At 41.5% G+C, this 26,039-nt stretch overlaps 1 protein-coding gene across 1 annotated transcript in view; it reads left to right on the top strand.

Annotated features, from left to right (window-relative positions):
• KL (klotho) overlaps positions 1-25,132 on the top strand; it is a 39,949-nt gene extending 14,817 nt beyond the window's left edge. Inside the window, exons 2-5 of the mRNA XM_069601584.1 lie at positions 13,874-14,384; positions 15,375-15,643; positions 21,020-22,121; positions 22,669-25,132. Of these exons, the coding sequence (XP_069457685.1) occupies positions 13,874-14,384; positions 15,375-15,643; positions 21,020-22,121; positions 22,669-23,006 (2,220 nt within the window). The 3' untranslated portion in view covers positions 23,007-25,132. The remainder of the gene's footprint in view (positions 1-13,873; positions 14,385-15,374; positions 15,644-21,019; positions 22,122-22,668) is intronic.
• Positions 25,133-26,039: the final 907 nt, after the last annotated feature.

Below are 26,039 nucleotides of genomic sequence, written 5' to 3'. Positions count from 1 at the left end.
GATTAAGGAAGTTAGATAATTGCAATGATCAGTCAACCTCCCAACACAGTGCTGACGTTCAAATCAACTTTATTATGTTGAGGGTAATAAACTGATTTTTAGAAATAGATGTCTTTTGTACAAATAAGCTCAACCACTCGAATATCATTGAGTGTTTGTGCCTGTTGTACAAGTCATGTACTGTATACGCAGTTTGTAATCCTAGATTTTATTTCACATAGATACAGTTCTGCTGAGCAAGCTCAGAGTAACATGGGGGTTGATATCTTGATGAATTCATGCCTGGCTGGGTGACCTGCTGAGAAGTGTGATGCCTAACAGGGCAAAGAGGTTGTTTCACTCTAGTGAAATGGGCTGATGTGGGGGAAGTTGTGGCCCTTGGGGGCATGTACCCCAAATAAATTTCTGTCAGGAGGGATAAGGGATGGCTCTTCCAGATTCTCTGATTGTAAAAGAAGCTAGAAACTTAGAATTTTGAGTGAAATGTCTTGATTTTTAAAAGTCATCTCAAAAAAATAAAAGTAAGCATGACATGGGTTTCCCAGGTGACACAGTGGTAAAGAATCTGCCTGCCAATGCAGGAGACGCAAGTGACTCGGGTTCACTCTCTGGGTCAGGAAGATATTCTGGAGCAGGAAATGGCAACCCAATCCAGTATGCTTGCCCGGAAAATCCCGTGGACAGAGGAACCTGGCGTGCTACAGTCCATGGGGTCGAGCAACTGAGCACACACAAAGTCCCCAATGAAGTGACTGACTTCCTGGTAAATCAACATAGGGTATAGCTTGTTCCCTATAAGGTGTTCCCATGCCTATAATTTTGACCAGTTTTTAAGCATTTTTCTCTTAAATATGAATGGATGGCAAATCATCAAAAGATATTTAAGGAAAGTGCTCAACATGAAACAGTGAGAATAAAATAAATATACAGAAAAACAAACCAGGAAAAAACACATTATGCAGGAAATTGAATACTCACAAACTGAAAAAGGAAGAATCAGAGAATATTAAAACATTCTTGAACATCAACAAGGTGATTGTTGATATAAAATGCTTAGTAAAAAGATTGAAAGACAGAGGAAAAGAAATGCCTCCAAAGTAGTACAAAATGACCAAGAACTGGAAACATTAAAGAAAAGGGAAAAGATTTAAAATATGAAACACACAAGTCCAACGTCAAACTAATAGGAGTTCCAGGAAGAAAATAAGGCAATGGAGAGCAGGAAATTAAGAACTAATATAAGAAAATCCTTCAGAACGGAAGAACACAAGCCTTTAGCTTTAAAGATCCTTCTGAATTCCTAGCACAATGGATGCACTGTTCTATATAGGGGTTTAGAAAGCTTGACTTCTGTGTAATCTTTCCCAAGAAGCTAAGGCATGTGTCAACAAAATTACAGAGTAAATGGGGAGAAATAGGATCTAGAAAACTATGACTATCATCAGTAAGAAATAAAGAAAAATCCTAGGATGAGAGCAGTTCTAGACAGCATCTAGTCCAGGTGGAACCAAAAGGATACAAGAGAAAGAAGAACTCTAAGTGAAAAAGCAGAATCAGTAGAATAGAGGGTATGGTAGTGAATATGATGGAGAATCACAAAAACATTAAAACACATAGGAAATACTACACAAATTTAATAATGAGGTGATTATTTATTCAAGGGAAAACAAGAAGCTGTACAAGAGAAATGGAAATGCTATAGACTCCTATTTGGCTCTGCAGTGAACAATATTTATATGAGATCCTGGGTATGGTTATTGATTAATGATTTGAATAAGAGCAAACATTTGGGAGAATTAGGGAAGAAAATTGAGAGGTGTGAAAGTTGGCTTTTCATTATTATGATGAATTATTAAATGTTGGGAAGAAGCATATTGTTTAGAGATATGGTAGTCATTACTAAAAGAAATAGCAAAAAGTTAAATGTAGTTGTCTGCAGGGAGCAGAAGTGGGAGTTTGAGATGGGGTAGGAAAGATGTTTACTGTTTTTCATAAGCCTCTGATTTTTAAACTACATGAATGGATTTCTTTAATTAAAATAATTTTGAAAAAACCTGTACCACCGAATAATGCTTTGAAGTTTCTGAAATGCTTTTGTGTATTTTGGGGTGCAGGTAGGTAAATGAGTTGAGAGGCTCAGAGTTTAGGGATCTAAACTACCAAGGGATTGAACTGGAATCAGAACCCAGGTTTTCTGAACTCCTGTTTCCAGCGCTCACTGCCTTACTCCAAGACTGAGTTCCCTCCTTGTCCTCACATTCAATACTCAGAAATGGAGGAGTCACCAATGCCTTCATTTATTTGTTTTATTTTTTGGCTTGCTAGGCATCATGTGGGATCTTAAATCCCTGACCAGGGATTGAACCTGTGCCCCCTTTAGTGGAAACGTGAAGTCTTAACCATGGGACCACCAGGGAAGTTCCGAGTCATCAATGCCTTTAACTTCATTAACATCTGGAGACTCATCACTGCTAATTAAAACAAAACAAAGCAAAACAACACTACTAACCCACAGACAACTGTTCTCCTTACTGTTCTGTGTAATATGCCCAAACTTATTGGCTTTAAGAAAACATTTAATTCTGTAGGTCAGAATTGAGGAAAGGCGCATCTGGGCAGTTTTTCAGTGGGCTGCAAGTCATTTAGGGTTTGACCAGGCTGGGCGTCCAAAACGACCAGACGTTGCAGAGCCTCACCAACACGGTGGTCTCAGGTTAGTTTAGACTTACTGTGCGGCAGCTGGCTTCCCCCAGCAAGCATCCCAAGAGGACTAGGAGGATGTGGTGCTGACTTTTGATTAGCCTTGATGTCATGCAGTGTCAGCTTCTGGCAGAGAAGTCACAGCATCCCCCTCCCGGTACTACCCCCCACCCCCGTGAGGAGTGGCAAGGTCACAATGTTGAGAGCCTTGGGGGATGTGCTATCTTCAGAAAAAACATTTTCGAGAAGCATCTCAGGCTTTCTAGTTCACTGTGATCTGCTGGGAATGCCTTTTTTCCATCTCCCCAGGACCTACACATCTTTCAATATATGGTTTAGAAACTTCGTCCTCCACGGAGACTTCTATGATGTCCCTCAACAAGAAGCACTTTTTCTTTTCTCTGAATCCCTGGTGTATTTTTAATTTTTTTGATGCAGACCATTTCTAAAGTCTCCATTGAATTTGTTATAATATTGTTTCTGTTTTATGTTTTGTTTTTATTGGCCATGGGGCACATGGAATCTTAGCTCCCTAACCAGGAATTGAACCCCCACCTCCTGCACTGACCCACCAGGGAAGTCCTTCCCTAATATATATATTTTTAAAATCCTTCTTATGACACTTTCCTTCTGGTGTCATCATCATCACGTTGTATACCTGTGCTGCGATCTCTGCATATTCCCTGCATAATAACTTGCCTGTTGTGTAAATATTTGCTTAGTGAGATAATGATTCCATGATAATTCAAATAATAGTCATGAAAAAGTGCATTTCAATTCAGAGCTCTTTTTTTTTTTTTTTCTTCACCATTCTCATTTCTGAAAACGGGAAGAAACCAAGCAGTCTCTCAGGAGGAGTTACAGCAGGAACCATACGTGGCTGTTTCCTGGTGTTTATTGCTACTCTGTGAGAAATAAAGAAGACGGGGGAATGAAAACCATGTCATTTACAATTTGATTAAAAAGGTTCTCTTTTTTTTTTCTTTTCCTTTCATGTTTAAGCCCTGTGGGTTTGAATTTTCCCTTTCGTCATAGAGGAAGACAGATCAAGCAGTTAGGATTCCAGTTCCCTGTGCTGAAAGCATCCTCACTTCACAGCTGTTTAACATATCTGGCCTCAACTCAGTCCCCTGTCCCCTCACCTACTGCTTTCCAGCTGCAGGAAGGACTTGCTCTTGTGCCTCGGGGCCCTTTTATCTGGTTTTTCTCTCTGCCTGGAATGTTCTTCCTCCCCACCCGACCTCCAGATCCATAGCTCCCTCACCTCCTGTAAGCCTGTGCTCAGAAGCCACTTTTTCAAATGAGGCACATCCTGAACGCCCCATTTAAAATGCTTCTCCCGGCACCCCAGACTTAACGGGACCCCTTCCTGGCTCAAGAAGCACTTCCTGGGAACCTGGAGGAGAGAGGAGTTCATCAACTTCGTATGCATGAATACGAATTTCTCGGGTTTGGTTTTTAGCTTCAGAATAGAAGACCCTAGAAGAGCAATTAAAAAACAAAACAAAAACAAACGCACAACCTCTGGCATCATAGTGGCTATTTAAAAGGCAGTCCTTATGCAGCCCCCAGACAGAAGCTCATTCTTTGCATTTAGCAGTTGAGCAACACTGCAGGGGCAAGAGGCTTATGTGTGTTAATTAACACCCTTGATGAACACTGGTAAATGAATCTGACCAAAGCCCAAGTGGACCTGCTTTTTTTGTGTGTGATAAAGAATAATCTTTGGGGATTATTTATGATCACAAAGGAAAACTGTAAGGAACATTTTTCCTAGACTTGGAAATGGGGCAGAAGGATTACTGGTGTCCTTCTGGGCCCCTGCCCAGGTTAACCCCGTTCTCTGATTCTCTGCGGGTAAAGAAGAGAGGGCAGCTTTGTTAGGTTTGCTGGTTACTGTGCATCAGGGTATTCTAAGTTCTATAAGGGTAGATGTTTATGGAAAGCATTCTTGCCTAACAGGCAATCCATATATAGATTTTGTCTTATTGAGATGGAAAATGAAAAGATTAAAATGACGGCATAGTCAATGAAAGGAAAAGAAAGACTCTTGTGTCACCAAAAACAACTGCATCTCCTCTCCTTGGCACCAGGCCTCCCTTGTTTTCATACCATTTATCACCTATTTAAAAAAAAATTATTTACTTGTTTTTGGCTGTGCTGGGTCTTCATTGCTGCACTCAGGCTTTCTCTAGTTGCTGCAAGCAGGTGATCCTCTTGTGGTACACTAGCCTCTCATTGTGATGGCCTCTTTGGTTGTGGGCACCGGCTCTAGAGCGTGGTCTCAGTAGTTGTGGCGCACAGGCCCAGCTGCTCTGTGGCACTGGGATCTTCCTGGGCCAGGGATCGAACCCGCATCCCTTAATAGGCAGGTGGACCCCACAAACACCGAACCATCAGGGAACTCCCCACTTGTCACCCTTTAATATTCCTTTTAGTTCACGTTTGTTATGTTTGTTGTTTGCTGTCCTTCCTCCCCCTGAGATGGAGGCTCCATGAGGGCAGATGTTTTTCTCTGACTTGTTCACTGTTGGATCCCTAAGAACTGGGCCAAGCCTATAGTTGTTGTTTAGTCACGAAGTCGTATCTGACTCTTTTGCCCAGTGTCCAACTCATGGACTGTAGCCTGCTAGGCTCCTCTGTCCTTGGGATTTCCCAGGCAAGAATACTGGAGTGGGTTGCCAAATAGGTGATGCTTAATAAATACTTGTAGAAGGAAAATATTCCTTAATGTAGATCAGTGACTTTCAAACTCTTTTGACCTTGACCCCCAACAGTAAGAAAGGCATTTCACATGTTGACACACACACAACAGAGAAGTTTCACAAAGCAATACTTAGCCTTATGACATGTGGTGCGCTTCCTTTTCTTTTTTTTTAAAAATATTTGTTTATTTTGGCTGTGATGCACGTGGAATTTTCGATCTTTGTTGAGGCCTGTGGGATCTTCCATTGCAGCATCTAGGATCTTTAATAGCAGCATTCGAACTCTTAGTTGTGGCACTTGGGATCTGGGGATCAAACCCAGGTCCCCTGCACGGGGAGTGCAGAGTCTTAGCCACTGGACCACCAGGGAAGTCCCCTCATGTTTTCAAATCAGTTCTATTTTATTTCCATTTTGAAAATTGTTGTGGCTACACAGAACTTGATTTCACAACTGGAATCTGTGGTATGAAAAACTTTGACTTAAAACCATGTAGAAACTGCTGCCATGTAAGGCAGATGGGAAAAAGAGAGGAAAGGGGGCAGGCAGATTACTTTCATTATTGGCTAAATATTTCCTATTTCTGTGATCTTATCCTGTCTCACAGCATAGAAGCCCTCATGACACATCCATGTGTCACTTTTTCTTTAGGTGAGAAGTGTTCTCTCCTGCAATAAAAATGAGTTATTTCTAAAGCAAAGAGCCAGAAATGAGTCTGGGAGCTGAGAAATTATCTTAGAGTCTCAGAGAGAGTCAGTTGGTTGGCATCTGCTGTTGATAAGTCAAAGCAGGAGAATTAGAGGAGCAGACAGAGGTAAACATTTAGAAAGTAAAGGTGACTGTTATGGAAAAAACCCCACTTTTCACAACTTTGTTGAAATCAGAGAGTAGCTGTTTCATGAGGGTATTATAGGATTACTTCGGTGATTATAGTGATAGATGTTTATTGAAAAGAGCCTGGTTGACTGATGGAACTTCTGATGCTTTTGCTGATCTTGTGAATATATCCTTTATCTGAGTCCTTGATCTTCTTGTCGCTTTTTCTCATCTAGCCTAATGTCTCTCATACCTGTTCCTTTCTCAGCTCTCAGTTTGTTGCTGTTAGAAAAACAGATGCAAACGCCAGGAACTGGAACTCCTCTGTGTCTCTGATAATGCTGTGATTAATGGACCAGACAGATTCTGGTCATAAGCCAGATATTTTGTTAACAACCTAGCATCAGTGATTTAGAAGGATTTTGGTAGCAGCGTGATTTAGTATTAAATATAATGATTTAACTGATGTTGACTGGTGCTGTACAGATAAATTAACGAGGCAAGAAACCTAATCTCTGATTTATTGACATATTTTCCCAGAGTGAGTTATGAAATAATTTTTAACTTCATTTGAAGCAAAACAAATGAATAAGGCCTTTTCTATAACCTACTTTGGAAAAATCCAGACAAAATGATCGTTAAGTAACAAAACTCCAAAACTACATTATGGTTTTAAAAAATCTACCTTGATCTCTATCTTGTCTAGATATAAAAGCATGCCTATGAGTGAGTTCTTGTAGAATCTCGTTTGGTTACATGTATATTAAGGACTTCTATATTTGCAAATGACTAAGCCCAACATTAAGAAGAGGTGGCAAGAATACACAGAAGAACTATACAAAAAAGATCTTCACCATCCAGATAATCATGATGGTGTGATCACTCAGCTAGAGCCAGACATCCTGGAACACGAAATCAAGTGGGCCTTAGAAAGCATCACTATGAACAAAGCTAGTGGAGGTGATGGAATTCCAGTGGAGCTATTTCAAATCCTGAAAGATGATGCTGTGAAAGTGCTGCACTCATTACGGCAGCAAATTTGGAAAACTCAGCAGTGGCCACAGGACTGGAAAAGGTCAGTTTTCATTCTAATCCCAAAGAAAGGCAATGCCAAAGAATGCTCAAACTACCGCACAATTGCACTCATCTCACATGCTAGTAAAGTAATGCTCAAAATTCTCCAAGCCAGGCTTCAGCAAGACATGAACCGTGAACTTCCTGATGTTCAAGCTGGTTTTAGAAAAGGCGGAGGAACCAGAGAGCAAATTGCCAACATCCGCTGGATCATAGAAAAAGCAAGAGAGTTCCAGAAAAACATCTACTTCTGCTTTATTGACTATGCCAAAGCCTTTGACTGTGTGGATCACAATGAATTGTGGAAAATTCTGAAAGAGATGGGCATACCAGACCACTTGACCTGCCTCTTGAGAAATCTGTATGCAGGTCAGGAAGCAACAGTTAGAACTGGAAATGGAACAACAGACTGGTTCCAAATAGGAAAAGGAGTACGTCAAGGCTGTATACTGTCACCCTGCTTATTTAACTTATATGCAGAGTACATCATGAGAAATGCTGGACTGGAAGAAACACAAGCTGGAATCAAGATTGCCGGGAGAAATATCAATCACCTCAGATATGCAGATGACACCACCCTTATGGCAGAAAGTGAAGAGGAACTAAAAAGCCTTGTGATGAAAGTGAAAGAGGAGAGTGGAAAAGTTGGCTTAAAGCTCAACATTCAGAAAATGAAGATCATGGCATCTGGTCTCATCACTTCATGGAAAATAGATGGGGAAACAGTGGAAACAGTGTCAGACTTTATTTTTTGGGGCTCCAAAATCACTGCAGATGGTGATTGCAGCCATGAAATTAAAAAACCCTTACTCCTTGGAAGAAAAGTTATGACCAACCTAGATAGCATATTGAAAAGCAGAGACATTACTTTGCTAACTAAGGTCCGTCTAGTCAAGGCTATGGTTTTTCCTGTGGTCATGTATGGATGTGAGAGTTGGACTGTGAAGAAGGCTGAGGGCTGAAGAATTGATGCTTTTGCACTGTGGTGTTGGAGAAGACTCTTGCGAGTCCCTTGGACTACAAGGAGATCCAACCAGTCCATTCTGAAGGAGATCAGCCCTGGGATTTCTTTGGAAGGAATGATGCTAAAGCTGAAGCTCCAGTACTTTGGCTGCCTCACGTGAAGAGTTGACTCATTGGAAAAGACTCTGATGCTGGGAGGGACTGGGGACAGGGGGAGAAGGGGACGACAGAGGATGAGATGGCTGGATGGCATCACTGACTCGATGGACGTGAGTCTGAGTGAAATCTGGGAGTTGGTGATGGACAGGGAGGACTGGTGTGCTGCGATTCATGGGGTCGCAAAGACTCAGACATGACTGAGCAACTGTACTGACTGAACTGAAGCCCAACTAAAACTATGTTCAAGAGGCAAAGGAACTTTATTAGAAAGATGCTGGGATGAGTCACCGAACTGAGCTCCAAAGACTCTGGAGATCGATCTTGCAGAGCACCATTACCATCAAAGAAGTAATAACTGGGGAAAACAGCAGTGAGAGCAGTGGTGGTGATGGTGGTTTAGTTGCTAAGTTGTATCCAGCTCTTGTTTTCTTGTGAACTGTAGCTGCCAGGCTCCTCTGTCCGTGGAATTTCCCAGGCACGAATACTGGAGTGGGTTACCATTTCCTTCTCTGGGGAATCTTCCTGACTCAGGGATTGAACTCAACGTCTCCTGCATTGGCAGGCAGATGCATTACCACTGAGCTACCAGGGAAGCCCAGCAGTAAGAGTGATCAGGTTTAATGAGGGACTGCGGCTTGGAAGAGGCAAGTCTAAACAGAAGGCAGAGAGGGATATAGATAATAGAGGAAAAAGTAGAATGTTGTTTCAGGATTGACAGATTGTGATCCAAGTTAGGTACAGGCCTGGATGAAGGGTGATGAGAAATTGACCTGACTGTAACCAAAGAACCGACTTGGGGAGTGATGAGGTACCTGTTGATAGGAAAGTGTTAATTTGTGGGAAGCTGTATGGTTTGGTGATTGAGCTAGAAATTTTACTTGTTTAATTGCCTAAGAGGGCTTCTCAAGTGGCTCAGATGGTAAAGACTCTGCCTGCAATGTGGGAGACCCAGGTTTGATCCCTGGGTCAGGGAGATCCCTGGGAGAAGGGAATGGCCTAAGAAGTATAAAATGAAGTCAAACAAGCTCAGATGCTTCCTATATCCATGATTTGTGTGACAAGGTGTCAGGGAGGGTGACACCCTGAGGCGCTGGGCACAGGTTAGGGCCTGGGTGATAGAAGCAGGTTCCAGGAAACTTTTGACAAACTGCACACAGAACTACTGGTTATTTGGGGGGATAAAAGCTATAGATGGCTATTTTTTTGGAAATTATTTATATGCACTATTAAATGGTTATTTTGGGGGGAGGCTGCTTGAAATTCTATCTTAATGAACTTCAGTTTACAATCCATGAGGCTGCGCTGATAGAAGTAAGAGTAATAATTTGGTCTACAATCATGAATATTAGGCTAGATGTTGTACTTGTGTAACAGTGTAGGGTAGCTATGACTTTTAAGAAAAAGTCCTTTGATATGTAATTGTGATACTGTTCTTAGTGGTAAGAGGATGCCAAATGGGGGAAAGAAATCTCCAGTGCTCTCTGAAATGTCTGCTCCTTTGACCTTTCTCAGAAGAGTGCACCTTTATTTTAGAACCAAAACAACATCTTGAGGGCTCTATCTGGGTAGGGAATGGACACAAATTAGCCATCAGAATGATTTACTTTGGCCACCTGATACAAAGAACTGACTCATTTGAAAAGACCCTGATGCTGGGAAAGATTGAAGCCAGGAGAAGGGGAGGACAGAGAATGAGATGGTTGGATGGCATCACCGACTCAATGGACATGAGTTTGAGTAAACTCTGGGAGTTGGTGATGGACAGGGAGGCCTCGCCTGCTGCAGTCCATGAGATCGCAGAGTCAGACATGACTGAGCAACTATACTGTACTGAACTGAAAGATCTTCTCTTTATGGCCTGTATTTCAGTTGTTTCGTCATTGGTCTCAGTCCATTTAATTAAGATTATTTGTAGGATTAAATTAATCCTTTAAGAATTATTCCATTTCAATTTTTTAAAAATTTAAAGAATGATTTTAAAAAGTGACCCATTGAGTATTACCTCTGAGGTACATTTGAGTGATTAATACCATCCATGTTTTCTCCAACTTCAGACTTATTTACCCAGCTGCCAACCAGGCATCTTCATCGAAATGAACCCATGACCTAAACAGAACTTAACATTTGTTAAGTGGAACACAGGGTGCCTAAGCTGAGCCTTGGTTTAATAATAGATCAAAAGAGAAATTGAAATAGAGAAGTCTGTCACTGACAGGTCCTGCAGGAAGTTTGTGGACTCCTTGAGGGACCACACAGGATGACACAGAGAGAGAGAGAAACAGGACCCAGGACACATGCCTTTAAGAGGGTCCGTGTGTGAGTGCTTTGGGGTTCCTGGGCCAGATGGGTCAATTCAAACCAAAAGTGGGCTTTTGGTGAGCGCCGGGGAGTCTCACCTAAGGGGTGCATACGGCATGTAGATGGTGGGAGGCAGGGGAGAACTGTTGATCACAGGGGCTGGTGGGGAAGTCATATTGGGAACTTATAGTAATTTGTGACTGTGGGCTGTTATCCAGGGCACATGCTACCTTGATGGGGCTGGTGGGCACAAGGTTCCTGAAGGACACAAGGTTCAACAAAAGGGATACCAAGGCAGAGCACCATGAAGCAGCTTAGTTAAACTCTTGGCACATATTTTACCAGCAATCTGATTGGGTCCCTTAGCCCAGTCAATCAACACATAAAACTAATATCACACTTTCCAATGCTAAAAATTTATACTACATTTTTCTAAAATAATTGACCACTAGAAAAATGCTTTGAATTGTTTCATGTAATTTAATCCTTGCCACGTTCCTGTAGGAGAACAGATGCTATTCCCATCTGTACAAAGAAGCATGAGACAGGGCGCTCAGGGCTGGTGCGCTGGGACGACCCTGAGGGATGGGATGGGGAGGGAGGTGGGAGGAGGGTTCAGGATGGGGCCACATGTACACCCATGGCTGATTCATGTCAACGTATAGCAAAAACGACTACAATATTGTAAAATAATTAGCCTCCAATTAAAAAAAAAAAAAACCTGAGGCTCACACTGGTAATGGGAAGAGGATTTGGGAGCCCAACTTAAGTCTTCTAATGCAGACTCCCGTCACTGCTATGGGCCGAATTCCTTAGCAGGTGGAATTTCCTTTGCCTGCTGTGTTTTCCTTTTTGTTCTGTTGATCCTTTAGGGAAAGAAGGAATAGCATTCATGGAGACCCTACCGTATGGAAACTCTGTTAGGTGTTTTACATAAAGTATTTCATTTAATCCTCATTAGAGCCTATTAGTGGAGAAGGAAATGGCAACCCACTCCAGTATTCCTGCCTAGAGAATCCTGTGAACAGAGGAGCCTGGTGGGTTGCTGTCCACTGGGTCGCACAGAGTCGGACATGACTGAAGCAACTTGGCACGCACGCATGCATGCATTAGAGAAGGAAATGGCAACCCACTCCAGTATTCTTGCCTGGAGAATCCCAGGGACAGAGGAGCCTGGTGGGCTGCCGTCTATGGGGTTGCACAGAGTTGGACACAACTGAAGTGACTTAGCATGCATGCATAGCCTGTGAGAGACGCATGAAAGTTAGTCTTACTCAAGTTAAGGTGTATGGTCAAAGGCACACACAAAGTGATGGCACAGGAATTTTATCTGCCATCAAATACCGCATATGCACTTTCTTATAGCCAAGGTCATTTGTTCCCTTGCTGAACCTCCTCCGAGCCATGTCAAAGCACTCAAGGTTAGAAGAGTGCTGTGTGATTGTAGACGTTCTACTGTAGGGCTCTGACAAGCTACCTGCTAAACGGACCCAGATTGGGAAATTCTTGGCTACTCACACTTCTCCCTGGCCTTCTGACTTTCCCCATCACAGCCTTTGTTCTGTGGAGGTATGTCTGTTAGGTTTAGGTCATGACTCTCTGTAGGCTTCAAACCAGCCAAATTAAGAAAGTCCTCTTGTCTAACATTCTGCCTACTGTAGCCTGAATTTCTCCCTTTCTGTTCTGTTTAACTCTTAACTGATGAGATTTCTTATCAGCTGGGAAGGGTAAGATAGGTTGATAGAGGTGAGGAAGACAGAGAAGGGTGGGGTACCTCACAAATCCAGCAGCATAGTACAATCAAATCCTAGTTTCTTAAATCACATGGGCAAAGGCCATTATTCTTCTGATCAATATTTTATTCTCTTTTTTCTTCTTAGCATATAGATAGCTGCCTCAGGTCATAAATAAAATATATTTCATGAAATGAAGAATAGCAGGTATTTACTAAGAAAATAAAAATGAAAGAATGCATTATTTTATTCCATTGAAATGTTTGGCTGAACCCATAAGAATGAGGATGAGGCCATTCTTGGACACTTGCACTGAAATGAACAAAGAGAAAAATATTAAGGGCAAGGAAGAGGATATTTGGCATATGAGTGCAAGAGCTTCTTCAGGACCAGGGAGTGGAATGAAAATTGGCAAGATCATTGGGAGAATATGAATCAAACAGAATTAGGATGGAGTTTTCTAAGAGAGTATGTTAGGAGAGCAAAAGACTGATAAATAGCTCTTGTATTTAGATACAAACAGGGGGAGTAAATCAGGAATTCAAAAGTAAGAGAAACTTAAGGAAGAAAAAAAAAACACTTTTCTTTGTAAATAGAAAGGAAACAAATGAAAATAAGATAGCAGAAGTCAGCAAGATCTTATGGGGCGTCTACAGCTGATCTTATGGAAGCCAAGCCCATTTCATTGCTGTAGGAAACTCCCAGCTGAGTGCTGACTGTGGACATCTGATTTCCTTGAAGCTACATTTTAGTGTTTTTTGTTTTTGGCTTGTGTCTTGCAGTCTGCGAGGGCTGGCAGTAAGCCAGCAGTGTCCCAGAGTTCTGGAGAGTGGGCCAAGGTTAGATATTGGAGTCGGTTCTTTAATTTAGTGCACTGATTCTTCTTAAAGAGAAGAACAAAGATTGTGAGAACACGTGTAAGAATTTTGTTATGAGAGATGAATACAAAATATTAAATTGACTCCAACAACTTGTGTCAACTTGAAAACTCCCTGTCTCTTAGGATAAAAGAAAATATAATCCTATTTAGAAATTCCTGGTGTAATCACAGATATGGAATTGGTTCTTTTCATGAAACCTATTAATTAAAAAGTACATAATCCAAAGTCAGTTAAGTAGTAAGATATTACAAGTTCTTATTCCATTAACTTTTCAAAGTATGAATAATAACAATACATTCAACACTAGAAATTCATATTTTTCCATGGGCTGCTAGAAAACAATGACAATGATCCCAGGTATGGTAGCAGCTCACTGTGACCTGACTTACCTCTGGAATCATTTATTGGTTTCAGGTGACTTTTACATTGAGGGATTAGTCACTAGTTAGACTTGATGAGAAACAGAACTAGAACTGGCGTTTCAAATATGTGTTGTTTTTTTGCTCACAATCAGAGATCAATTCACCATGGTTTTTCTCTTTATAGGCTCATGCCAAAATCTGGCATCTCTACGATACTTCTTTCCGCCCCACTCAGGGAGGCCAGGTGTCCATTGCCCTAAGCTCCCACTGGATCAGTCCTCGAAGAATGACTGAACACAGCATCAAAGAATGTCAAAAATCTCTTGACTTTGTCCTGGGCTGGTTTGCCAAACCCATATTTATTGATGGAGACTATCCTGAGAGCATGAAGAATAACCTTTCATCTCTTCTGCCTGATTTTACTGAATCTGAGAAAAAGTTCATCAAGGGAACAGCCGACTTTTTTGCTCTTTCCTTTGGCCCAACCTTGAGTTTTCAACTGTTGGACCCTCAGATGAAATTCCGCCAACTGGAATCTCCCAGCCTGAGGCAACTCCTTTCCTGGATTGACCTGGAGTATAACCACCCTCAAATATTTATTGTGGAGAATGGCTGGTTTGTTTCAGGGACCACCAAGAGAGATGATGCCAAATATATGTATTACCTCAAAAAATTCATAATGGAAACCTTAAAAGGTAGGATTGAAGATAAAATCCTAATTTCCTGTCAAAATCCACTGGAAAAACAATCCTTAAAATGATCTTAACAAACTGTGTGAATTTATAGTTTTTAATCAGAATGTAGAAATTCATTTTGGCAATAGTAGGAATGCATTTATATAGCACCTTTCTCATCTAGGGGCTTGAGAACTTAATTTTTTAAGTTCGTTTCATAAATGAGAAATGTTTTAATGTTTATATAATTATAAAGGTTATAATGCTTAAAATTGCTTGACTTTCAGAGTTACTACTCTAGATTTTTACATTATATTAAAGATTAAGTAAATCTCAAGATATTTAGATCCCTGTACACATTTTTCCGGCTTAGATTGCTTGTATTGAATAAAACACTTCGTATTTTTTTATTTTTTAAAAAGGGATGTCAATATTTTCTGGCAAAGAGTAAGCAGTCCATGTCTTTAAAGACTTAATTCATTTACTGCATCAAGCACAAACATGGGTACTTAGGACAGAAAAGTAGAACAAGACACCTTGGCCCAAAGAGCACCCATTAGAAACAAGGGAAATCCAAATAAAAATTTTTGGAGATAACCCTATTTGTGAGGACATTTATTTGCAGAGTTCTCTAGGTTCTACTGGCTTCCCAGGTGGCACAGTGGTAAAGAATCTGTCTGCCAATGCAGGAGACATGTGTTTGATCCCTGGGTTGGGAAGATCCCCTGGAGTAGGAAATAGCAACCCACGCTGGTATTCTTGCCTGGGAAATCCCATGGACAGAGGAGCCTGGCGGGCTACAGTCCATGCGGGTTGCAAAGAGTTGAACATGAGTGAGCACGCATGCACTAGGTTCTATCAGAGCCTTTCATCAATGAGGAAGGTCATCAGTTTACCAAACAATAAACATTATACTTATTTCCCAAAGTAGTAAAATCCTCAAATGCTCTTGAGTCATGTGGCGAGTGCCCATCACAGGGTCACGATGCTCTTGTCCTCTTTCCTTTGCAGCCATCAGGCTGGACGGGGTGGATGTCATTGGGTACACGGCCTGGTCACTCATGGATGGCTTCGAGTGGCACCGGGGCTACAGCATCAGACGTGGACTCTTCTACGTCGACTTTCTAAGCCAGGACAAGAAGCTGTTGCCGAAGTCTTCAGCCTTGTTCTACCAAAAGCTGATAGAGAACAATGGCTTCCCTCCTTTACCTGAAAACCAACCCCTAGAAGGGACATTTCCCTGTGACTTTGCTTGGGGAGTTGTTGACAACTGCATTCAAGTAAGTCAGCTGACAAAACCAATCCGCAGTCTCACCAAGCCCTATCTCTAGTAAGTAGTGCTTCCTTATTAGGTTGTCATGGCACGTGGTCCATTCCTCAGGCCAAACATGGTTCCCTAGCGAGTGCACGAAAGGCATCATTTGGAATGCTGCACACGTCTCTCCAAAAATCTTCCTGGCTTCATCCTGCACTTTAAATCAGCTTCGAAAGGGGACAGATTTAAAATATATCCATCTTTAAGATCTGATAAGATAGTAAAAGATTAAAATACTCCTCTCTTTAATACTGTCGTTTTCAATCCCTTTTAAAGTAGTTGTTGAGTTCTTCCATAAACAAGATGTGATACAGAACTCCACACTATCTGAGATCTCACTGGAGCTGCTGAGATGGAGGCAGGGACGTTAGGCAGAGCCCTCCTGAGGCATAACTGTGGAACCCCCAAGATTGTGGAAATACCCCCGGAATGAGAGCCCTTTCTCAGTGATGCACTGATCAGAATGCCATGTCTAACAGAAGTTTTCGAATTGAAATGGTAAGGAAGTTCTTCAAAATGGTCAACCAAATATTTATTGAGCATCCTCTATGCAGTTAGCCCTCAATATCATTCTTAATTTTTTCAGCTTCAAAGGAATCTGTTTTCTAGGGTTTGATTAAATACTTTAGTGAGCACTTATTGGAAGATTCGTGTGTATATTGTTAACTGTGGGAGGGAAGAGGGCTCAGTTGAGGGGAGTACCCAGTGAGATGAGTAAGATATGATTCCTGCTTTCAGAGGAGTCTATTGAGGGGAAATGATGGGTCACAAATAGTATAAGAGTGTGAACAGAGCATGGTGGCAAGTGAGGAGGGTGTAGGGGATGGAGGTGTTGCTGAACAGAGTCTGTGTGTGAAAATAGAGACCAAGATAGAAATGAAGTTTGGTGTCCACAGACGAACAGAGCGTTTTTAGCACATTGGGTGCTTCTAGCCAATTTGTTGGTTCTGCAGGGGAGGAAAAATAACTTCCCCTGTACCCTTCTGAGTGTTTAACTGAGACCCCTGTAGTAAGAGATTCACATGAGAAAAACAAACAGAAGTTTATTAGTATGTATACCTCATGTATATATGGGAGATACCCTGAGAAGAATGAGTAACTCGCCAAGATGGCTTAAAATTTCAGGCTTAAATATCGTCTTAACAGGAAAAGGGGAAAAGTAAGTGATATTTAGGAAAGATGAATGGGCCCTTAAAAGAAGAAATGGGAGCTCTGATCGCTTGTGGCGAAGTTTGCCTGAATGTGATGTTGACTTCGAATGCCCTCTTCTGTGATAACAGTCAGGCTTCCCTCATTGGTGAAACTCCCACAAGGGGATTTATGACAACCCTTTTGAGTTTCTTTTGGAGGATTCATCTCTGGGCAGATAAGGGGAATTCAGAGAAAGCCCTTCCCTTGCATTTGCTATTTTTTCAAGTGCCTGAACCTCAAAATAATATACTGAAGGGGCATTTTAGGGGTGGCCTGCCTTGACTTCTACAGTCGTATTTTGGGGCATCATATTCTGTTACCTTTTGGTTCAGAAGAGGTATTTGAAGAGAGTGCTTGGATCTGGGGAAAGTCCTCCTAGCTGAAACGAGTTGCTGTTTCCTGGTAAATATCTAGTTGAAATCTTTGATTCATTAGGAAATAAAGCAACATGATCCTTAATACTTTTTTTTTCCGCTGAGTCATATTATGCTTACATCTTATTCAGACCTCCAGTTAGTTTTAAGGACAGTCTCGACTTTAATCCCTTCCTTTGTTGTTGTCGTTCAGTAGCTCAATCATGTCTGACTCTGTGACCCCATGGATTGCAGCATGCCAAGCTACCCTGTCCTTCACTATCTCTCAGAGTTTGCTCAAACTCATTTCGAGTTGATGATGCCATCCAACCATAGTAATCCCTTCCTTATGATTTTTTTTTAAAGATTTTAAAAAGTATGAAGCATTTTAAAAGTCTTCATTGAATTTGTTACAGTATCGCTTCTGTTTTATGTTTTGGCTTTTTTGGCCATGAGACATGTGGTATCTTAACTCCCTGACCAGATATCGAGCCTCACCCCTCGCATTGGAAGGCAAAAATCTTAACCACTGGACGGCCAGGGAAGTCTCCCTTCCTTACATTTCAAAAGCAACCAAGAACGCTATGTTCTCAAGAATATCTGAGCCCAGTAGCTTGTCTTCTGAGCTCTACCTGGTTCCATTTGGGGTTTTCCTCCGTCTGCTCCGTCTCCCTCAACCCACTGCTATTTAGAAACTCCCCATTCTAACTTCTCTCCTGCAAGTGGGATCCATGGTGGGGTTCAAGTAGGATCTGAAGGGACAGAAGAGGTGCTAGTGATGGAGGAGAGAGGAGGCAGGCGATCCCAGTCCATCCTGGTTGGTCCCTCAACGCTGTTCTGCCTCTGGACCTTCTGCTGAGCCCTGCTTCCTGCTGGGTCCTGGGCCACCAGAGCCACTGAGGGCCTGTGCTCTGTCCCATTTCCAACAGCAGCCCAGCCAGGCTGGTAATTCCCAGCTTCATCCTTTGTGAGGAGAAGGCTCTGCCAGTGTTTCTGTGCAGACAGTGTGAACTCAGGGAGCAGTGGGGATGTTGTGGGAGGTCTTTTACTTCTGCTCTGTTCCCCATCCAGGGACTGTGTTTGTCTTGGGAACTGGTCAGTGGTGAGAACATTTTAAGAATACATCCTGTTTCCTCCAGAGAGAAGAAAACTGATCAGAAGCAACAAATATGGCAGCAAAGAGGAAGGGAGATGGGGAGAGAATTCCTTTTTCTGCTTCCTAGAAGCAGTTGTTTAGACTTTGATCCAGTGCCAGCCACTCATCAGCCCTGGGGCTTTGCTCTTGGGTTGCACCGCTCAGGGTCAGGGCTACCTCCACCTCGCAAAGCCGCGCAGTCGTCTCCTTTGCTGCCAGCCAGACACAAACCACCATGACCGTGAACTCCTCCAGAAGCTCTCTAGTGGAAAAAGGCTGCAGTTGCTATTTTATTCTTTCTGCTTTTCACCTTGATCTTTGTACTGTTTTGGCAGTGTGCTTTCCAAGCTAACTTCCTAACTGACAGAACAAAAATGAGTTTTTTGTTAGGGAAGTTCTGATAAGCATATGGGTATGTTTTAATTTACAAGCAGATCTCTATACTTTTAATGCATTATATTAGAGTCCTGAAAAGTGAATTTTAAACCACTGAAATTTATCTTTTCACTTCTGGCTAATATTTCAAGAATACCCAGTATGAATGAGGCATGCATTTCACCTGAAAAAAATTTTAAATTATATCTCACCTGTCTGAGATGACACACCTGCCTGAAGTCTGATCTTAGGCTTATTCACACAGATTGTCATTGTCCTTGGACCTAATTTCCCAACTGAGAGGTTTGTTTTTCCATAACCACTAATGTTCATAGTAAATACAGAATCTGCTATGTACTGGGGAAGGAGAGCTTTTTTTTTTAACATTGGCTACTGTTAGGGAGACATTTCTTCCATAGTATACTAAACATATAACATCATAACCTTCTGAAAGGTTCAACTTAATTATTTTTTATTAATAAATAAATCAAACAAATTAATGGAGATTCTATAGAATTTTGCCTAAACACCCATTTATAAATGACCTGTATTTTTAAGAAATAGACTTTTTGCTCAGAAATTACACCTTTGCATCTCATGTTTGTTTTCGGATGGACTGAATAAGAGCTGTTGTTTTGGAACAGTTATGGTAGAAAAGTTACGAATTTTGTCAACTCAGAGCTCTATAAAAATAATCCAAAGAATTCCTTCAAGCTATGAACAGTTTCACTTCCAAAGAGCATGCAAATATTTTTCTTGCGAAGTTGAGGATACATGATTTGTGGGTGCATCACACTGGAAAAATACTTCTGACAGCATTCCCACAAATTAGAGGAAATGTATGCGTGGGTGATCTACACAGGACAATTCTCCAGAAGAAGCAATTTCCCTCTGACATGCTGTATTTTATTACTTTCCTTTATAAACAGAGCACTGACCCCTCTAGAGAAACAGAAGCTTATTTGCAACAGGCCCAAAAAGTGCAAGGAAACCTCTGCTAGAGATTCAAAACCAAAGTTTGACCTTTGCTTTTATATAGAGGGTCAAACTCAGGAACCAACTCTGACAGGCTTATTTCTGAGAAGAAAACTGGCTTAGGTGGTGGGTCCTTGGGAATAAGAGCTTCCCTAATAGCTCAGTTGGTAGAGTCCACCTGCAATGCACGAGACCCTGGTTCAATTCCTGGGTTGGGAAGATCCCCTGGAGAAGGAGTAGGTTACCCACTCCAGTATTCTTGGGCTTCCCTTGTGGCTCAGCTGGTAAAGAATCCACCTCCAATGCAATCGACCTGGGTTCAACCTGGGTTCGATCCCTGGTTGGGAAGATCCCCTGGAGAAGGGAAAGGCTACCCATTCCAGTATTCTGGCCTGGAGAATTCCATAGACTGTATAGTTCATGGGGTCGCAAAGAGTCAGACATGACTGAGTGACTTTCACACACACACACACACACACCTTAGGATAAACAAATGTTTGTTTGCAAGTAGAGGGAGGATTTTTGTGATTTTGACTTTGTATTTTGTCCAGGTTTCCTAAATACTTATTTTCATTTTGTAGTCTTACAGATCAGAGACTGAGAACCATTGTTGTCATGATCATCACAGAAAAATAATTTAGAAATTTTTAAAAGCTATGTTAAAATATCCCATTATACGTGGATGACAGTATCATTTCCACATTCTCTGTCTTTTTCTACTATCAGTCAGAGTGAATTTGCTAAATTCTGTTATGGGCACTAATGCCAATAAAAGGCAGTAGTTTTGCATACTTCCCATGTCCTTGACCTTTAGCAAACCTCCATTTAGAATGTGATTTTAAGAAACACAATTTAATTTTAAGTATCATTTCATTTTCTGACTGTCAGGTTTTAAGCTTTATCATTTGTGTGTGTGTGTGTGTGTTTAATTTGAAAGTCTCATATCATTGACGATTTCTTATTCTAAAAGAAAAATGTCCAAAATACTCTGCTTGCTTAACACAGACCACAGATGTGTGAGGATTATTAATGTTTGTCATCTGAAGTGACCTCCAAAATTCAGATTTCTTAAAGTAACAGTTCCAGACTTACAGAGAACTGTGGGTGAAACAAATGTGCACTGAACGAAGTGGAATATTTTATTCCCCAGGAACTTAACTATTTATGAAAAACAGTTCAAACATTCAGCTAGGAAGGTTTCTACAGTATTTTTGCCCACCGTCCTGGCTGGTTTGTTGACAGAACCAGAGCAGCACCAAACGACTTTTCAGGGCTGTCCAAGGGAAGCTAACGGTTCCTCTCCTCCCGCCAGGTGGACACCACCCTGTCTCAGTTCATCGACCCCAACGTCTACCTGTGGGATGTCCACCGCAGTAAGAGGCTCATCAAGGTGGATGGGGTTCTGACCAAGACGAGGAAATCCTACTGCGTGGACTTCGCCGCCATCCGACCCCAGATCGCCTTACTCCAGGAAATGCACGTGACGCATTTTCACTTCTCGCTGGACTGGGCACTGATCCTGCCGCTGGGGAACCGGTCCCAGGTCAACCGAACGGTCCTGGGGTTCTACCGCTGCGTGGCCAGCGAGCTGGTGCGCGCCAACATCACCCCGGTGGTGGCGCTGTGGCGCCCGGCCGCCCCGCACCAGGGACTGCCGGCCCCCCTGGCCCGGCACGGCGCCTGGGAGAACCCGCATACCGCCCTGGCCTTTGCCGAGTACGCCAGCCTGTGCTTTCAAGACCTCGGCCGCCACGTCAAGTTCTGGATCACAATGCACGAGCCGTCCACGCGGAACATGACCTACAGCGCAGGGCACAACCTCCTGAAGGCGCACGCGCTGGCTTGGCGCACGTACGACGAGAGGTTCAGGCGCTCGCAGAAAGGAAAAATATCCATCGCCCTGCAGGCGGACTGGATAGAACCCGCCTGCCCTTTCTCCCCGGAGGACCGCGAGGTGGCCGAGCGAGTTCTAGAATTTGACATCGGTTGGCTGGCCGAGCCCATTTTCGGCTCCGGCGATTATCCACGTGTGATGAGAGACTGGCTGAACCAGAGAAACAATTTCCTCCTCCCTTATTTCACTGACGAGGAAAAAAAGCTAATCCGGGGTTCCTTTGACTTTCTGGCATTGAGCCATTACACCACCATCCTTGTAGACTGGGAGAAAGAAGATCCCATAAAATACAACGATTACCTGGCCGTGCAAGAAATGACCGACATCACCTGGCTCAACTCCCCGAGTCAGGTGGCCGTGGTGCCCTGGGGGTTACGCAAGGTACTGAACTGGCTGAAGGCCAAGTACGGAGACCTCCCCATGTATATAATATCCAACGGCATCGATGATGATCCGCACGCAGCCCAGGACAATCTGAGGGTGTATTACATGCAGAATTATGTGAATGAAGCTTTGAAAGGTAAGGAGCACTCAGTACAGAGGTCTCTTGGGGGTTATGCCAACTGAGAACCTCATACATAGAAACTCTCAAACAGATACACAGACTGTCACCCACAGAGCAAATGCTATCCATTCCTTGACAACACTGAAAAAGTCCAAGTGCTAGCTAGTTTCCCCAAGGAAAGAGGAGTTTGACTAAAAGTGGAAGATGAAAAGATTCCTCGAAACTATTCTAGGTTGCTAAGAGCCCCGACCATCTCTTTCCTTATCAGATGGCTTCATAGCAGTCTTGCCTACTTCACATACTTAAAGATTGAACCCAAGTACATCAAAGTAGGTTTAAAGTATGTAAAACCTACTATGTTAAATTTAGCTAAGTATTTGTCTTGATGGTTGCCACTTTGTCTTCGGATAAAAGGAGCTTTACTGATGAAATCTAATTTAATCGAAAGTAGTTTGAAATGGTATTGACAATATCTCTGATGCACCAGGGCTCGGTAAAGGCAAAATGTTGTGGCCAAAATATTTTAATAACTTTTCTCCTGTCCTTTTTTTTTTTTTTCTAGCCTATATATTGGATGGTATCAATCTTTGTGGATACTTTGCTTATTCATTTAACGATCGCACAGCTCCGAAGTTTGGCCTCTATCGTTATGCGGCAAATCAGTTTGAGCCCAAACCGTCAATGAAACATTACAGGAAAATTATAGACAACAATGGCTTTCCAGGTCCTGAAACTCTGGGAAGATTTTGTCCAGAAGAATTCACCCTGTGTACAGAGTGCAGCTTTTTTCATGCCCGAAAGTCTTTACTGGCTTTCATAGCTTTTCTACTTTTTGCCTTTGTTATTTCTCTTTCTCTGATTTTTTACTACTCTAAGAAAGGTAGAAGAGGTTACAAATAGTCTTGATATTTTTCTTATTTGAAATAATTATACACACACATCAGCTGTTAACATTTGCACTTCTCAGTGTTGTGAACTAGATTTTATATCTCTGACTTCTAGAAAACCTTTTCATAACATATGATAGGTTTTGAAATGAGCGTGATTGTAAAATATTGAATAATGTGAATAGTGCCTGAATTTGTTCTATTTCCAGGGGAGGTATGTTAAAAAAGATTGATAAGGGCCATCGTTTCTGTACACAGTCTATAACAAAGCATGAAGAATGGAAACCATCTGGTAACACTTCTATATAAATTAAGATTAAGAATATTTTTATCTGTGCCCATTCCTGTGTGTAATGTTTGCCTTTAAATTATAATTGCAAGTATTATGTTAAGTCAATCAAATGTTAAATCCTGAATAACCATTCTGAACTGCCATGATATGCCTAATGGTCTCTGTGGAACCAAGTTCCCCTTGAAAAAGAAGATGGCAGAATATAGAACAGATGGCAAAAGGCCCTAGGTTGGAACGTTCCTTTTAAAAGCAAGGTTTCTATCAAATACTGTTAGTATTAATTTATATATCTTTTTAATGATATGCTTAGCAGAGCAAACTACAGAATTCTGTATCTTATATAAGTATAAAATATATTTCTTTGTATTTTGAGACACTCTCTAAGCCCCAAGTTCTTGAGGAATCTGTATCACTATCGAGGGCCTGCACATAGGGGACTTTTACTAAATGTGTGCAGAAAAATAAGCATGAATTATGCAATATTGGGCCCTTAAGAAAGCATAAAGCGACTGTGAAATGCATTATAGCGCAGTGGCTGGAGGGGACAGAAAGGAGGAAAAAGTCCTTGACATTGCGATTAATTTGATTATAAACTCTTTTATTTAGAGCAGACCTTGGAATGAATGAGGTGACCTTTTCTGAAAGAATAAGAATGAAACAATAACTCATTTTATGAGGAGTGACTCCACTTTCTGTTCTTTAGAATGTGCCATAATTTCTTTGAATTGAGTTTTGAAAATTCTTAATAGGTTCAAAAGCATTTGGTCTAATAACACTGGAAGGTTTGTTTTTATAATTGCTGAGGTCCATTTTATATTTTTTGCTGCTACTTCTGTGGAGCTAGCTTTACATGAGTTTTGCTTTGAACTTTTGTACTGCAACTGGCTACTGATTTTTAGAAAGGGCTAATTGGGTCTTATACTTTAATGCCCCTTAAATAAATCTTGCTGATTTTCAAACAGGGAAGTCTATTACACTGGAGTTGAGGATGATTTTATAGATAAGCCAAAATGATATCAAGCAAGATAAACCAATATCATATCTGGTACAACTAATCTTGCTGACACAGGGTTCTAGTGAATTTAAAAAAACTGTGCTGGAGAAGGAAATGGCAACCCACTCCAGTGTTGTTGCCTGGAGAATCCCAGGGACGGGGGAGCCTGGTGGGCTGCTGTCTGTGGGGTCGCACAGAGTCGGACACGACTGAAGCGACTTAGCAGCAGCAGTACTGTATTATATATCATCTTTAGAGGTGGTATGATTTTTTTTCCATGAAAGATAAGCTTTTTGGTGGTACTCTTAAAAATCAGACTTACCATTAAAATCACAAAGTAGGGAATAATAGTTTATTTTATGTGTATATTTTTCTGATTATAATAGTAATATATGCTCATTGTAAAAAAATTTAAAATCACAGAAACTATATGTACAGAAAAAATATTACCTGTAATTTCACCACCTTGAGGTAGCCACTTTTAACATGGTGTATGTATGATATTTTGTATAGTCAGATCTTATTGAAAATAGTTATGTCTTTATTAATTTTCATTGTGTGCATTTCCTTTGTCATTAGTCTTCAAAAGCATGATTTTTAATAGTTGTAGAGTAACTCCACTATGTGAATTTATCACAATTTATTTAATCATTCCTATTTGTTGGACCAGTTTCTTATTGTTAATTATGGTGAAATAATGGATGTTGTTTAAAAATAATTTTCCTGCTACAATATTTAATTTCCTTCCATGTAGAGAGAAGTAATCTTGTCCCTTGATAAAGTCTTGTAATAAATCTACTTGCAACTTTGTCTTCTTACATGATCAAATGACTAAATAAATTTCTTTAGTGTTTTTCTTTTGAATTACTTAAAACACATAGAATATGATCTGAGTGGTGAAGAAAGGGGTCTGAAAACAGGAGGAGTGAACTTCGAGACTGGAATAAGGGAAGGGTGGGGAGGATGCCCCAGGCTAGTCCCTATGGTTGATCTGAGAGGGAATTTCAGACACTGAATGAGACGCCAAAGAACTAAAGGGAAATGATACCTCAGCACCGCTCAAAAAAATTATCAGGTGAACATCAGGCTAGCTTTGAGACCCTTTGATCCTCAGTGGGAGATTGGTGGTTCCTCATGGGCAGCAAAGAAGAGAGGGCACCTCCCAGATGAGGCTGGAAACTGGGGGGCAGTGAGAGGGGCTAGAAAGCTTTTCTAGTCCAATGGGGTGAAGAATCTTCATTTCTTAACCGGCTTCTCTGGGCCTTACATTTTTCATTAATGCGTTACGTTGATAAATTCTGGGTTTTTCACCACTTTACATGTGTTTTAAAACACACACACACACACACACACACACACATAGAGAGAGAGAGAGAGAGAGTGAAAGAGACAGAGAGACAGACAGAAAGAGGGACCATTCTCCTGGAAGTCCTGCATCCCTTCATACTTTCTAGGGGTCAGCTCTGCAGGGCCAGTAGTGGTAAGCTGTGGCTCCCAAGGTCTCTGGGCTAATTTCTGTCGTATTTACTTTCCCCCCATATTGCCCCTGGTCCTTCCTTTGAACTGGCAGTGGGGTGGGGAGGAAATGGAGGTGGGGGGCCCTGCACTTACGCCCCGTTTATTTTGCTTTAGTTTGGAAGGATAGACTTTCAGATTCATTTAAGATCATTTTTCATTTTATTTTTTGACTTCCAGAGATAGTAATTAGAATCTACTAATGCCTCAGAAGCATTTCTTTTTTTTTAAACATTTTTTATAGA

The sequence above is a fragment of the Ovis canadensis genome, chromosome 10 (genome assembly GCF_042477335.2).
Source record: "Ovis canadensis isolate MfBH-ARS-UI-01 breed Bighorn chromosome 10, ARS-UI_OviCan_v2, whole genome shotgun sequence".
In the NCBI taxonomy this organism is placed as follows: Eukaryota; Metazoa; Chordata; class Mammalia; order Artiodactyla; family Bovidae; genus Ovis; species Ovis canadensis.
The sequence above is the reverse complement of the archived record's forward strand: the minus strand, read 5'-3'. Positions and strand labels throughout refer to the sequence as shown.